This window comes from Cyprinodon variegatus, unplaced genomic scaffold (genome assembly GCF_000732505.1).
Source record: "Cyprinodon variegatus isolate N-32 unplaced genomic scaffold, C_variegatus-1.0 Scaffold70, whole genome shotgun sequence".
NCBI classification, from domain to species: domain Eukaryota; kingdom Metazoa; phylum Chordata; class Actinopteri; order Cyprinodontiformes; family Cyprinodontidae; genus Cyprinodon; species Cyprinodon variegatus.
Window position 1 is genome coordinate 1229332 of NW_015150523.1, and position 16553 is coordinate 1245884.

Below are 16553 nucleotides of genomic sequence, written 5' to 3' on the forward strand. Positions count from 1 at the left end.
ACGTGGTTTGTACTTTTTTGTTTCAACTGTGTAGTTGAAGAACAATTACAAACATAACTGATAAATAAAAAAATATATATAATTATTTAAATTGCACAAAAACAAATCTAATTAAATCAATCATGTTCTTAAATAATGGGGAGAAAACAAATCCCTGAAACCAGGTAGAAAATTAAAAGGAGTCTAAAGTTTTTTTCTAACTATAGACAGTAAATATAAATAGTTTTATAGTATATAAAGTAAATGTATGTAAGAATTGGCAAAATTTCTATTTGAAAAATAAATGTTTGACTTTTTTTATGCTTCACTGTTTTTCCTAGATGCTTATCCATCTGTCTTCTCCCGAATTGTTACAACCACAAATTCATGGACACTCACACCTAAGGACAATTTGAAAAACAGTCATGTTTTTGGACTGTTGGAGTGAACCCATGCATGTAGAAAGACCCCAGTCCGGGTCTTTAACCAAGAACCTTCTTGCTGCATGGGAAAAGAGCGAAAAACTGCACTACCATGGAGCCTCCTTAATGCTTATCTCACTCCAAATAACTTTGGCTTTCCAGCTTTCCTTGTAATCTGAGCTAGAAAAAGATCATCTCTGCAGATGCAACAGTCACAGGAAGGGGGCAGACCATCCTGTGGTATCATCTTCAGGGGTCAGTGAGTAAATGAAGTCATCTTTGTTTCTCATCACTATCAGACTGTTCTCCAAAGAGAGGTTTATCTCTCAAAGTGTTACGCTGATCCTCATCTGTGTGTCAATCTGGCCCCAAGACCACTATATTTTTCTTCATGTGAAAGTATTGAATTCAGGGTCACAGCCAGAGGGGTGGCCAGAGGGGCATTTCCTCACAGGCTGGTTGACCAAGCGAGGAACGTCTGCCTGATTTACCTGTATGAAGATCTACAGATTCCTGTTGCATCAGAGCCAAAGGGTCAGACTGGGACCAGTTTACCACAGGGTGCACATGCACACAGAGCTCTATTCTTACACATAAATCACTTCTTCCTTCCACTAAATTTACCATGGGTATGCTTGCCGCCCATGTTTTGCTTAACCTGTTTGGAGGAGAAAATTTAAAATGACAAAATTTTATATAGGCCTAGCTTCTAGACTGAATTTCTGAGCCTGTATAAGCATTACCAAAAGGTTATCTAACTACTCATAAACGCCGTTAATAAGACATGCGGCTCCCATTTGGTTAAATGAGTAACAATGTTGATGCATTTTATTATTGATATAAAATCCTAAATGACACAGTTTGACTCATACTGAATCATTCATGAACAATAAAGTGGTCATCTGGCTTATACCACCTCCGGTTCTTTGGAAAGCAGCGCTTCACTCTGGCCTTTCTCATCCCCACCTGTAAAATCCAGACTTCAGGAACCGTGAGCAACCTGTTCCTCCCTCTGCCATCTGTTTACACTCGCAGCAGTGAGATTGATGTGAAAGCAGCTCGTCAGAGGGCGGCTCTTTGGTTGCATTTTACGCATCATAAAGACTTAACTCCCTCCCTCTTCCCCGCTGTTGCGCGCTGCTCCGCTCAGTGTCTGGATCTATGCCGTAGCCAAGAGAGAACAGGCTGTGCATGCTTCTGACTGAAACAGGGTGCAACGATTGAATTAGATTAGATTTCTTGTCCGTTTTCCTCGCTGCCACTCTCCTCTGATATATATATATTTTCTCCTCTGCTTGGATACCGTGGACTTAGGCATTGGATATGTGCACAAAGGATGATGAAAACCCCTTCCCTCACCGTAGAAGTAAAATAAAATAGGCTTTCGCACACACCGGATTTACTCCTGCCATTCCATATGAAGAAGTCAAAAGTAAGTGCCAGTTTTATTCCAGGGTTGGTTGTTTTGGGGGGGCGGGTTATGAGGAAATAAGCTGTCAGAGCTGCGGATACAGCGGGACGCCTTTCTGCTGCTCCTACTGACTCTTAACTTCAGCACTTTTTCTAACAGATCACTGATATCAGAGCAAGCTGGTTAACTCTGAGTGATCATAAAGTCAAGGAAAGCATTAAACCTTCTTGATTGACTTTAGAAATAGTCTAATTAAGGCTACTTGGCTGCCATGTGGAAGTATTGAGGCAAACCCACCTTTTTTTTTATTTTCACCACGTTTATCTAAAAAAAAAAAAAGAAAGAAAGAAAGAAAAGAAAAGAAAAGAAAAGCATATCCCTGCAGATTTATCACTGATTATGTTAGATTTTTCGATCGGTTCATTGTGCGTCCCGGATCGCCGCTGACAAGTATTCTGCTCCCAAAACGCGCACATCGGCAGTGCCATTGATTTGTATTTTCCTGCATATAGATTATGCAATCCTCCTAACCCCCAGGTAAAAACACAACGATGCAAAGGTTTGAAACTATGTGGATCCTTTCTTTCACGCTGCCCCTTCGCTTCTGTAAGCAGGGGTTGGATGAGTTCGCCAGGGCCATCTTAGGTTGACAGCCGGGCCAAGCAGTGACACTTTAATCTTTGAGCCTGACTTCAACATTTTCTAACTTGTACTGTTATTTCAGAAGGATTTTAAAAGATAAATATATTTTATATTGCATATAACCCCCCTCCCCCCATAAAAAAAAACGTTTTATCTGCGTCTTGTTTTCAACTCTTTAAACCTTCTGAAGAGCCTAATTGCGTAAATTTCACTGCGTCCCCTGCTCTAATGGGCAACATGACGGCCTCAACACTGTTAGAGTAATATAGTCAAAAAAGCGCACTAGAAGGCATCTGAGGTTAACTTTCCAAGTGGCTTGCAATCCGTACGCACATTTTTTTTTTTTTTTTTTGCGCTGTTTGTGTTCAAAATCTCTTAATGAGATTTTAACATTAAAAGAACATAAGCCGTGTTAATGTGGATGTAGTATCAACCAGAGCAGTGTACGTGATGGTGTGCATGCAGAAAGGGTAGAAAGAGAAGCGTTTGAAGTCTTAGGACTGGGTGGGCATCTCAGTATCTGGGTGTTATAAGCAGCTCTGCTTTTATGAGTCCTAATGAGTTTAGACAATATTGAGTTGTGAGAGGGCTACAGCTTGAACAGAGACATTTAATATATAAATATACAGAGAGAGAAATATGCAAAAATTGTGTATCAATTTAAGCTCAAGTATTTAGAGTATATGAACACCTCTGGCATGGGGAATGCCTACATCTGTCCAGGAGCACGTCTAGGCCTCCACACAAGACCACTAGGGGGCGCTTGTTTCCCGACGCCTGCTGTATTGGGATTTGTTTTATCTCTATTTTTTTTCTTCTTCTTTTTTTGGTAGGGGTGTGTGATAGGGTTACAAAGGCAACGCGTCTTTCAACGGAGCTTTGAGATAGAAAGAAATAAACAAAAATTATCAGAAAAGATTAATGACATGCTGGAATTATAAATTATGATAAAATTAATCATTGCTGATTGTTTTTCACTGGTCTAATGTAAATAAATCCAATTAGGTGCATGTAGCCATGCTTGTAAAATCCCTTTCTCTTTTTGTGTCTGACATGCTCAGTCGATTTCTTAAAAAAAAAAAAAAAAAAAATGAAAAAGCACAAAAATATAATTGTGAAACTTGGTATTTTTAAGTAGCTCAGACTTTAAAGTCTCAGATTATTTCTGCATCTTGTTTGAATTTTTGCTCAGCAGGATGAATCCTCATCTCTATCACCGGTGAACGGTTTTGTTCCTTTTATGGGTTTGTGATTCTCTGCTTAGTACTTCTAAAACTAAATATAAATAAAGATATATTTAGAATTGTTTTTGACAGTTTCATTTATAGCTATTAACGGGAATATGAAGTGCAGTCTGAATTCATTCTTTTATTATGAACTCTCTTGCATTGTATGATTTCATGATAATAATATAAATAATAATACATTGTATTTGTATTGCGCTTCTTAAAAACTCATGAACTTTATTGTAATCGATCAAATTACACAGTAATTCCACATTTGAGCTCAGGAGACAAAGCCAAAGGGCTTTACAACATTGGATGAAAGACAGAGTACAGGTTTCTCTGCTCTGTGTAAGAAACAGGGATCTGCTATAGAAGCTGACATCCAATTTGTATCTGATATAATTAAAAGCAATCACTGCCCTCAGTCTCATTTAATATGTTCTGTTTTAAATCCACTTACAACATTTGTTTGATGCCTCATTATTTTTGAAACATGTATCTCCTTTTTGTTAATAAAGGGAAATCTCTTAGAGATGGATTTAGCACAGCTGTTCATATAGTTGTCTCTGCTGGTTCTATTGTATGTGAGAAGTTGACATCAACGTTTTGTTATTTTTATTTGAAAAAAAACAAAACAAAAAACTAACATACCCATGAGAACTCCTACAATTTTCAGGATCTGTTTTGATATTGTAACTGGTCAATATTGGTGTTAGCCAGCACTTGCAGGTACAACATCAGTATCATTATAGAAATGTTGAAATTATCTTGGGAAATCGCTAATATTTAGTCTTTTGTTTATATGACACCATCACGTTTTGGTTTATCACTTATCTTCTGCAAACATACTATTGGGTAGGAAGTATTAAATGTAACTATTATCTGGTTTTAAAGGCAGGTATATCTGAGGATCATCTTTGTAACATTGAAAAGACATCATGTTATACTAACTCAGTGGTACTATGTAAGTGGGAAAAGTAGGGGGCAAGAAGGGAACCCTGTGGCACACCATGTAAATGTAGATCCTATATATTATTAATCACAATTTTAAAAGAGTTGTTTGTCAGATAAGATGATACAAGTAATGATAACTAATTCTATCTTCCAAACTTATGTTTAATTATCTTTTACTAATTTTTTTACGTGTTTTTGGTTAAATATTATTGTTGCTGTGTTATAGATGCAAGCTGTTACACTAAATTTCACAACTAAATTCTGTTTTTATTTTAAACCCCACCTTAAACAGGTTAAGACATTGGAAGATTTTGCAAAGGAGTTATTTAAAAGCACAAATGGCCTGAAAGAGGAGTCCGCCTCCAAAGCAGTAGGTCATCAGATCTAGTGCTCATGCAATGTAGGCTCACTTTACTCCTCCTTTATACATGTCGCCCTGGCATGCTGAGAACCAACACATAACATCAGAACCTCTTAAGAAAACACAACTTTATACTGCCCTGCAGGAAAGAAAAATGTTTGCTTCTTATGTGCAGATCAAAAGGCCATGAGGGACACAAAAGGAGAGACATGGAGCACTGCATCATTACATTTATTAAATCACACTTTTCCAGAAACACAGAAGGTGGGCGCAATATCAACAACACTTCTGTGTTTGAATTACATATACTGCTAATCATATGTGAATGAATTAGTCAGCTTGCTAATGAGATTAGAATAACAGCAGGAAACAGCACAGGAAGATAGTGTTTGGGCCGAGGGTTCCAATATCTAGTGTTTTAGCTGTACTCTTGCACTCTGCAAGTCATACTCCTTCCACATTCCTGGTTAATTATCTCAGTAAACATCAAAGATGATTTATGATCTTGGAGCCAGGTCTGAAGCCAATAAATGACCTCGGCACTCCGGCAATTACTATTGTTCTCTTGTTATGAAACCACAATAAAAGAGGTCACGTTAAAGAAGTGTTCATCTCTCAGAGCTGCATCTCAGATAGTTCTCATTACTCATGTGGCATTTATTCCCTGTGTTTGTCAGTCTGTGTCTGGTTAACTCCATCTATGCAACTTAATTGTGTATCAACCTTCCAACTGGAAGCAAAGTCTGTCTTTTATCTTTTAAAGTGGAGTCTAACTTTGGTTTCTTTGAAAGTCTTGTATTCTATGTTTTGTGGAGATAACAGCTTGATTTCAAGGATACTTTTCACTTTAATTTTAGAATGTAGACAATTATCAGTTTATTATTCGTAGCTAAGCATCCTTCTGCACCCCAGAGCCTTCTGCCTACATGATGATATCTAGCACCCAAAGGACTGTGCCAGAGTTTCAGGCCTCGGTTATTTTGATACAAATTTAAAAAAGCATGAAAAAATCTGACAGCTTTTAATGAAAACTGAAAAGTGGCCTTTATTCTTACTGTGTAATGTGGGTTTTTGATCTAATAAGTATATATTTATATGCATTGTTTGTTATTTTTTACTGGAAAAAATATTCACCAAAATTTTTTATCCAGATTTTAAGTACCATTGTACCTTTTTTATATATCATGCTGTCCTGTCCTATGCTCATTGTCTGCGTTGCCTTCAGAGTTGCAGCCTCATGCTGCTACATCAGGGTTACTGTCAGTTTTATATGACAGGTTAGACCCTTTTAAGGGTTAAAGAACAGCAGCTGATTAAATTCATGGTTTTTCAGGAGTTCCAAAATCTTTTTGGTGCTTTTGGTGTGGTCAGTTAACAGGAAGTCTAACAAAGGCCTGCAGTATTCATGACCTCAAAAAAATTGTGTTTGACGCTCCTTCAGTTTATCGCAATCGATCTTTATGAGAAAAAGAACAGTTTGAAGAATTTTTCCAGCCAATTAAACACAGAGTGCAGCAAGTGTGGTGGAAGGGCTCATTTAAATCTTGGTGTTTTTGAATGCAAGAAGGGATCTGCTTCTGCTATAACTATTAGCTCTGTTTAACAACCATGTTTCACTCAGTTATATTCATTACTTACCATAGCCTCTTATCTACTCGAACAAAGAGAGGAGGAGACATTATTGTAGAGCAGTTGGCAAATTAGCAAATAGCCGAACATGAAAGGCTGGTTACCTATTAATTCCTGATAATTCCAAGTCATAGCAAATTAAGCCAACTGGTCGCTGTGGAGATGAGGCACTACTGTACAAACTTTGATTTGATTTGATACTCACTCTCTTTCACCAGCACCAATGACTCTTAGGAGCAGATTGGTATAGCCTCTGGTATATGTTATTTGGCTTGGTTTGAGTACATTACTCTAAAAAGTGTGGTAGGCTGTGTCTAGAATGTCTGTCATGTAAAAGTTATTAGGCAATCATATGGCTGCTACAGTAGCTACACCGAGGGATGCAGGGGGACCCTATGCTAACTGCTCTGGCACGTCCTTACTTCCAGAACTATTTGAATTGCACTTGTTATGGCAACCACACTTCTTTCTTGGCTTAAGTGTGTTTCCCAATTGAATGTATTCAGATTGATCCAGTGTGTAAAAGATCAAACAACATTGTGTTTAAGTAAAATATAAAAGAAACAAAGCTGGCAATGAGAAAGGATTAATATACAAACATAAGCTAGAAAATTTTTTTGGTCAAGAATCTCTCCATTGGCCTTACAAACTCAGTCACAAGATTGTGTTGTATGCCAAAAATATTTTCTTGGCCTATTTTATGGTGGTAAACTCTGGCATAATTATCAACCTGCATTTGCGGAACGATAACCCAGGAAAGCGCAAATGACAATCAGTGCAAGAGCGCGAGAACTCCTCTCATCTGCCCACACGCGTAGAACTCCCCTGCTCCATTGCTGCACTCGGTTGCTGGAGTACTTGTGGGCAAGTCCGGTGTGCGGATCTTGTTGGTACCATATCATATATCTATGGTTGGCCCATGCTTCCACTCCAAGTGATTATAGGAAGAGTTCTACACATGCGAGCAGTTGAGTTGTCATTCCACAATGTTCTAGTTTAAATGCCTAATTATAAATTGTCATATATTTATATAGCCTTGGAAAGAAGGAATATACCACTTCCATACCATTTCTTGTTCTAAAAACATCCTAAAATATACCAAAATATACCAATACTCAAATACTTTATTCCCATACCTGTATGTTTTTAATTTTCCCCTGATGTAATTGACTGTAGAAACAATTGTCAAACATGATTACTGTGGAACATTAAAGTGTAGCTCATAGTTTCTCAATCAAAATATTTGATCTTAATTCACTTTTGTTTTGAAGCAAATAAAGGAGGGGTTGGTCTAATAGTCACTGTGAGTTTAGAAAGAGCTGTAAACTCCTTAAGCTTTTCTGTGATGTTTAATAGACTGAAAGGATTAGGAATTGCCTTTCATTTGATGGTTAAAGATGATGGTGACCTGTTTCCCAAAATCTTTAGGGATGACAAGCAAACATTGATGTATAGATGCCTTTTAATTTTTTTTTTTTTCAAACTGAGAACAAGACTTTTTACTCAAACTGTTTGCTCATTAGGCAGGATAATTTATTACTCAAGCAAAACAGATCAATTTTTAAAAAACTTTACCTGAACCTGTTTTTTTCCAATTACCCTTCTTCGTTCTTCTTCCTCAGGTGATTCTTTCCTGTAAGCATTATAGAAACGGCAAACTTTTGTTGTTATAGATACATGTTTTAGCGTTGGAAAATTATTTCCAGTTGTACCATTTTGTTTTTCTCACCATCAGTACATTTGTTCATAGCATATTGATTTTTTTTAGTAAGTTTGTTGCTGTTGGTGGTTTGCTAATAAGGGCTGTTTTATTTTTAAAATTCAGATTCAATTCAAACATACTTTATTACTCCCAAAGGGAAAGGAAATGCTGTAGTAACTCATTTTTTTTTTTAACCACTTGTAGGTTTTAATAGCTGTAGGCTTCTGTAGCGGTCAATCTTGCACAGGATCTAGAGATACCTCCGACTGAAGACACTGTTGTTATTTAAAAATCTTCTGAAGATGATGCTCACTGTTGTGCATTATGTTCTTTACTTTCTTCTTGGTGAAATTGTTTCCTTTTTAGATGAATTCCTATAACAGAGCCAGCCTTCTTTATTAGCTTGTACAGCATTTTTAAATAATTAGCTCTGACAGCGTATTTATACCTTGGTGTTACACCACGTCCACTTCTTCTCCCATGGTTTTAATAGGATTCAACTTGTGCCTGTTTCTTCTGAAATCTACTATCATTTCCCTTGCTTTGTTCACATTCAGGATCAGATGGTTGTTTCCACACCATGCCACAAAACAGTTCACCAGCTCCCTGTACTCACCTGCTTGCTTATTTTTGAACAAACAAGCAGGTGAGTACAAACAAGGACTACAGGGTCATCTGAGTGAGAAGTCAGAGGTGTAAAGTGTAAAAAGGAATGGTGAGAGTACTGTCCACTGTAATGCTCCTGTACTGCTGACTACTTGATTAGACAGTTGACATTCAGTCAAACAAACTGTTTATCAGGTAGTCTTTGATCCAGTCAATTGGTGATGCGTTCACCTGAGTCCTCTGGAGTTTCTCACAAAGTAAGTCAGGCTGAATCGTGTTGAATGCAATTGGAAACCAAAGAACATGATCCTTACAGTGCTTTTCTGCATTGTCTAAATGAAGCAGCTGTTCGGTGCAATCTTCAACTCCAGCTCCACGAGGATAAGCAAATTTCAGTGGCTAATTATTTTAAAACCTGTTTTCTCTTGTATCAGCATCTCTACATAACATGAATTGCTATAGATCTTTTAAAATATTTTGAATTAGAAAAAACATAGTAGGCTGTTTTTTATTTTAACAATTTATTGTGTCGGCTGTATTAAATACTGGCTAAATAAACCGAAAACACAAAACAGGAACCTTGGTTACTTAATAAAATATATAAAAAAAATTGGAATTTGGTGGGGAAAGGGACATTTCAAATTCCAGCACTGTGTCTTGTGAACATAATGTGAAATCTGGATATAATGAAGAAAGAAAATCTGATGATTGACTCAGGTGGTGCTAATATCCCCCGAGGCTCAATTCTTTCTACTTCAAACGATGTGTTAGGAATTAAAGGGCAGCTAAGATTTTGTGAAAGCACGTTATTGAATGATGCTGATGATAGCGCTGGAAAGGAATGCATGATTTATCCCCTCGCTTCTAAAAAAAACTGAATAATCTTATTTAAACATCACAGAGTACATACTATGCTTGTTTGTATATATTTGGTCAAGGATCCATTCAGGGGTCTCAGCTTTGGGAAATTGACAAACTGCCTGAAGAGATGTGATAAACAGAGGCTCAAACAACATTGAAGACCGCTAGATATAGTACAAGCTAAGACTCATCCTGTGTGAATACTCTCCACACTTTTCACTCTACTGAATCAGACTGTATGCTGCCTTTTTGAGCTACAAATAAGTTGCAGTTTCCACATGATCAGTTTGCCTTCAGGACCAAAATGGAAAAAGGCTTTAAAGAAAAGTATGCATTTCTCTTTTTTCTGGTTTACATTGCGTAAACCTGATAAACTGCGTGGCAAATGAAAGTGGACTTAGATTTACAACATTTTAAAGCGACATCTATGTCAGTTATGGAGAGTAAAAAACACATGACTAATTATTACACCCAAATGTGCATATTGCTGTAGGACCAAGTGGCGGTTCTAGGCCAAATTTATTTTTTATTTTTTTATTGCAATAAAAAAGAGAAATAGAAAAATAGGGTAATAGAGCAATGTTTATTCTACTAAGTGAGCCACATAGCTAAGGTTGCAGACTCTAGTACAATGCAAGAGACTGAATACTCACTAAAACTACATGTATTTACTTTACTCTATAATATTTATGCATATAAAGTGAATTTATTGTATTGATTTTTAAATAAATGTATTTTAAAATAACATTTAATTACATTTTAAAATGTTATGGTATATTTAATATTGGAATCATATATTGGAAATCATAATTAATGAATGTTACATTTATGTATTCCATGATATATTTATTAATTTCCTGATATATTTAGCCCTTTATAGATCTCAAAAAATAATAAATAAATTAATAAAAATTAATAATTAAATTAAAGATAAAATAATAAATTAATAAAAATCAGACTGAACATTACTAGTAGATAGCAAATAGAATGAAGTGATCTTAAGACATGGGTGATGAATGCACCAAACATTTCTTGCTGAGTTCTCTTTCAAGTTTTTTGCGCCATCACCCTCTAATCTCTCTTCCGACTTTCTCAAAGGTTGAGCAAAGAAAACCCAACTGCACTAAATTAAATATATAAAATGAACTAGACTATACTTTAAATTGATGAATTGTAATTATTCTAGGTTTTGCTGTTTAACTCTCAAATTGGGTCATTTCTTCAAATAAATGTTTTATCACACCCCCTTCAGTTACACTGCAATATCTGCATACATTATCTGTTATTAGTACAAAAAAATTAAAAATGCCTAAAATACCTAAAAATTGTCTAGTCAAACCCACCGGGGGTTCCTGACCCCCACTTTGACCACCTGATCTAGAAGGATTAGGGGTTAACTGTTAGCTGTAATCCTATTTTAAATGTATAGTGGAGGATTTCTGCGGATTTTTGAAAAGACCCACCCTCTCTCATGTACAACCCTGTACCCGCTCCTGAGAGGGAACGTCAGCCCATTTCTCCTCGTGCACGCTCTGTTTAAAAGTTGCTGTTAGAAGCTTACTTTTCAAGAGAAGATTTGCAATTTTTCTACTATGTCAGACTCACCACATTTAATTGAAAATGGGGACGAGCACTTAGGACGGCCTTACATAAACATACCACCAGAACGACTGACAATTAGGAGGACCACTTATTTTGATGATCCAGTGGGAAAAAGAACTTCCTCCACTATACCTTTAACACACTTAAAGCTGAAGTGTGCACACTTTCATTTCTAGATAATTTGTGAAATTAACTGTAAAAGTAAACGATTAAACTGATTCGAAGAACCAATCCATTACAATCCCTTCTGTCAATGTATATTGTAAAAAATGATTTAATGGTATGTTTTCAGTACAGAGGCTAACAGAGGCCAGAACAGCTTTTTCTTTAATTTAAATTTTAAAACTAGGAAAGAAGAACATATCTGTTATTTTTATTAGTAACATACCTGTTACTTTTAGTAACAAGGCTGTTTACTCTAGCTTGAATTTTACATTTGTACACTTCATAAGAACAACTGCTTTTGCTTCTTATCTTTACAATGTCACATCATTAAATGTGTCCCTGTAACATGTTCCAGCACTTAAAAAAAAAGCCATAGCACACAAAAACAAATACATAAAAAAAAAAACTTTTACCTGCTCACGTCTTGTTGGATCTATCTATTAAAGATATATTGTTTTTCTATATTGTTTTTTTGCATCTGTGATTTTTATCCAATAATAAGTTTAATGGCACCAACATTTTTTTTTTGTCAGATCTGTTTTTGCAGTGCAGTGATAGCTTTCACACTGCAAAAAAAGGAGTCTAAAAAAAGGTTAAAGCGCTAAATCTGAGGAAAAAATGCACTAAGAATAGGTGAAATTATTAATCCATGCTGCAATGTATTTTCACTTGAAAAAATTAGTCGAATTGGGATTAGGAAAAACTGGAAAAAAATGCAAAATCTGGCACTTAAAATAAGTCATAAGGCATTTTTATAATATAAACCATCTAAAACCTCTATATCTACGTCTTCTTTTCAAGTATGAACCAAATATTTGCAGTGGATGTTTTACAGCCCTCATTAATAAAAACACCAACATAAATATGCAATTTGCTATAGCATTTTCTTCTGCAGTCATTTGATAGATCTGAAAGCATTTACTATAATAACCATCTAATCACACAGTAAGATCGGTTAGGCATTTCCAAAACGTTAAAGCTGGTATAAACCTGTAGGACATAATCTCTCTGACTGAAAAATTATTTTATTTGTTTTTTTAATTGGATGCAACATCTTTTCCTTTCTTTTCCTTCTCTTTATGTCTGTTGCAGATCTATTTAAAAGCAGACAATCCTCCAGTCTGATTAAACTGAAAGCGTTTCAGCTGATTTAATAATATAAAAGCAACAAGCATTAGACAGTGATTATAAACCAATGGTACCATCATGAATCAGAAAATCTAAGCAATAGAAAATCTTAAGGATCTTAAGGACACGAAGAAGATAGAATTTCAACTGAAAAAATTTTAAGGTAGATGTTTGAATTTTATCTATGGTGTGCATATCATAAGAATCTATTTCACAACTCTAACTTGTTCCAAAAATACCCTACTGTATTTTAATTAGATCTCCCCTATCCCTTTGTTTATTGACACAGTAACTAATGTGCCTATATAAAGGCACTGTAAAAGGATTCTAAAATTTCACATTTCCTTTCCAAGGAAAACAAAACAGAGCACACTGTCATCAAAAAGTTTAATCATAATCCTCCCGCTGTGATATATATTCATTCAGCCTTGCAATGAGATTTCCAGCTGGAGACCGGGGGGACAATGTCACCGCAGTCATAGTGTTCAAAGTTCAAGTCAACATGTACATTGAAAAAGCCATAATTTATATCAGTTAGATAATGGCTAGCCCTATAAAGAAAGAAAAAAAAACATATGTGCAGGAGCACAAATCTTCTGTTCACATGTTTTGGGAGATGTCAGATACAGCATATCTTCCTTAAAGGAATAGTACACCCAAAACATGATTAGCCTTCATTTTCTACTCACCCCCATGCTGAACAACACTCTGGAGTACTTTTTTGATATCTCAAATGCATCTGGAGATCTGGGAGGCTTCTTGCTGTCTGCTGACATTCAAATAATGCAGGTCTATGTATAGGATTTCCTAAAAGCGCGCGCCTGCGAGTTCACAACGCTACGGAAACCGCGGCAGACCAAACCAGACGAAAGTGCGCATTCAGCTCAGCAAAGAACTCATGCTCTTTCTCAACACTGTAGTCCTCAGACATTTTTCTTTTGTTGTTTCTTTCTTTGCACAGGTAAACGGCACATTTCTTCTTCTACGCTTGCATTATTGGCAGAGCAGACGCTGAATGCGCACTTTCATCTGGTTTGGTCTGCCGGCTTCTGTAGCGTCGTGAACGCGCAGGCGCACGCTTTCAGGAAATCCTATACACTAATGTTTATGCTCTAAAAACATTCTAAATGACTTCGTTTCGAGTAAATTCTGGATGCTACCCACTCAGGACACTTGGAATACATTGGACGAGCAGTATGGAGGAATATTGACACGTTTTTTGTGGACCTTTCTGCCTCGGGCACCATAGACCTCCATTATTTGAATGTCAGCAGACAGCAAGAAGCCTCCCAGATCTCCAGATGCATTTGAGATATCAAAAAAGTACTCCAGAGTGTTGTTCAGCATGGGGGTGAGTAGAAAATGAAGGCTAATCATGTTTTGGGTGTACTATTCCTTTAAGACCCTTAAGAAAAAGTTTCCTTTCCACATAGTTTCCAATGTGGTCTAGTTGTAAAGTCTGTACTGTTTCAAGGTTTCTTTGTATTTTTACCTCATATAACAATTAAATTAGTTTATATGATGCAGAAAAAAAGATTAAATAGAAATTCTATTATGTGCAAAAGTATTCATGTCCCTTAAACTTAACACAACTTAAACTTAACACATCTATATGATTAATTACAACATTTTTATCAAACAATATGGCTTACATCATAACTGTAATCTTAAAAGGTACATAATCACATTTTATGGCCATACCAAAAAGACTCAAATTCAGTGTACTATGATAAAACCAAGCCCTATATTCTAAGCGTCAGTTCTGGTAGTGTTTTGATCGTCCTTTTGAGCCTAGATAGAACCTCGGCATCGGGCGAGATGAGCTGACATAAACAGACGTGACAGCATCTACTGACTGTACAGCTGAAATACCAGAGATCTTGGCCACCAAGGGAGCTACTAAATAAGTTTTGATTGTGCAGTAATGCCTTGTGGAAGACTGACAGATCGGAGGGTCGGGCTTAAAAGCATTGCTAACACTAGTAATACTATTAGCAAATACATGTTTAATAATTTTATAGTAAAATCAGAATGCTCCTTGAGCTTTAGCTACAGCTCTATTGAACTAGCTAAACTGCTTTCCCAGCAAAACTCCAGTTTTATCCCTCTTGGAATCAGTCATTTTTATGTGCACACTTTTTTCATTGCATGTACCCTGAGAGTACCTCACTCATTCGCCTCCATCACTTCAGTTTGCTCTCTATTTGTTTGCTGTACAATGTTTGCAGTGCCATACTCCTGATCACATGATGCCATTATGGTAAATATACAGACCACCGCTAAGTTAAATCACAAATTGAGCATAACTAAGCCTAAAAGAAAACAATAACAAATACTGTAACAGCAGGAAGCCATATTGTTTCATAAAAATGTTGTATTTAACCAGGATATAAATTCCATGAGCAATTGTAGTATACATTTAGCAGTTTTGCAGCTAAGAGAGGAGAACATTATGTATCATCCAGCATTAGCAAAGGATGCAGAAGACAGCATGGCATCGATAAAAAGCTACTTTGTCATTGCTGTCTACTTAAACTGGCTGGCTTGTCAGAAGTCTGTGTTAACTTTGGAGGAGCTGCAGAGATCCACAACTCTTGTGAGAGAATCTGTTATCAGGACAACTAGCTCTGTGCTCTGAAAATTTTGTCTTTTAGGAATAAGAACAGAAAGAAATAAAGAAAAAAAAATCCCATTTGCCATCACCTCTGGAGCAAAATACACAAAGACTGGCTGGAGTTTGGAGGTTACAGTCATACAGGTTACAACATACATTCAACAGAGCAGTTCAGTTAAAATCGTGTTAAAATGCTAGAGTCGAAGTCCAGAAAAAAGAAAGATATAGCTAACACATAATCTGTGGAAAGCTTTAAAAACAAGCGCTACACAGCTATCATTCAATCAGCAAAAAAGAATGGGAACAAAGTTCAGTCTTGATACGTTTGTTGTGTCAGCCAAGCTCAATAAAAATACATCAGCGATTGAAGCTTTAAAGCTATATATATATATAGATATATATGTATATATCTATATATAGATATATAGATATATATACATATACATATATACACACACACATTCTTGCTCTAATCTCATCAAAGAGGTGCTCTATTGGGTTGAGGTCAGGACTCTCAGGACCACTGGCGGCTGGTGGAATTTTCTCCAGGGGGCCTATAAATTCAAAATAGATGTATACTGAAAACCAATCAAACGTGTACTAAGATATCAAACCAGTTTATATATATATTAGAATGCCAACAACATAAAACATTATGAACACAAAACATAATTTTATGCATATGTTTACTTTTGTTCGTATATCTTGACCTTCTGAGACTTTATGTTTTGCATGGTCCAACATTGTGTCATAAACCTAAAAACATAATGTACCAGTTTAGTAATGGAGAAGCTATTAGTCAGCTTTATATTTTTTTAATATATAAAAACTTTCTGAGAATGTGTTTATTTAAGAGCAACTATGCAAATTAATAAACATCTAGAAAAAGTACACTGTATTATATTATTTTCCACATGAATCCCAGATTGTTTGGCCTTTTCTAAAAAGTGCTTTAAATCAGTCCTACCCCTCTTTATCCATGCTGGCTCAGATCCTGACATTTGAAAAAGGAGGCAGAGAAAGCAGGTTTAAAGTGTTAGCCTCACGATATGCTGATAGCCAATCCTTCTTGCTAAACCAGGTCCAGAAAAAAGTATGCGCTGTGGCAGGAGATGGTGAGCAAATACACTGCATGTCAGCTCTCCTATACCTTTGCATTACAGAGGAGCTACTGCACATGTCCAACTTTTAACGAGAGTCAATGGGCAAAGATTTTTGCGCCCTAGGGCAGAAATAAGTCACCAATTTGAC

The 16553-nt window shown here is 36.2% G+C and overlaps 1 protein-coding gene across 1 annotated transcript in view; it reads left to right on the forward strand.

Annotated features, from left to right (window-relative positions):
* The first annotated feature begins 1542 nt into the window (after positions 1-1542).
* The window catches only part of kitlg (KIT ligand), a 45461-nt gene continuing 30450 nt past the window's right edge, over positions 1543-16553 (forward strand). Inside the window, exon 1 of the mRNA XM_015372221.1 lies at positions 1543-1833. Coding sequence (XP_015227707.1) covers positions 1819-1833 — 15 coding nt within the window. The 5' untranslated portion in view covers positions 1543-1818. The remainder of the gene's footprint in view (positions 1834-16553) is intronic.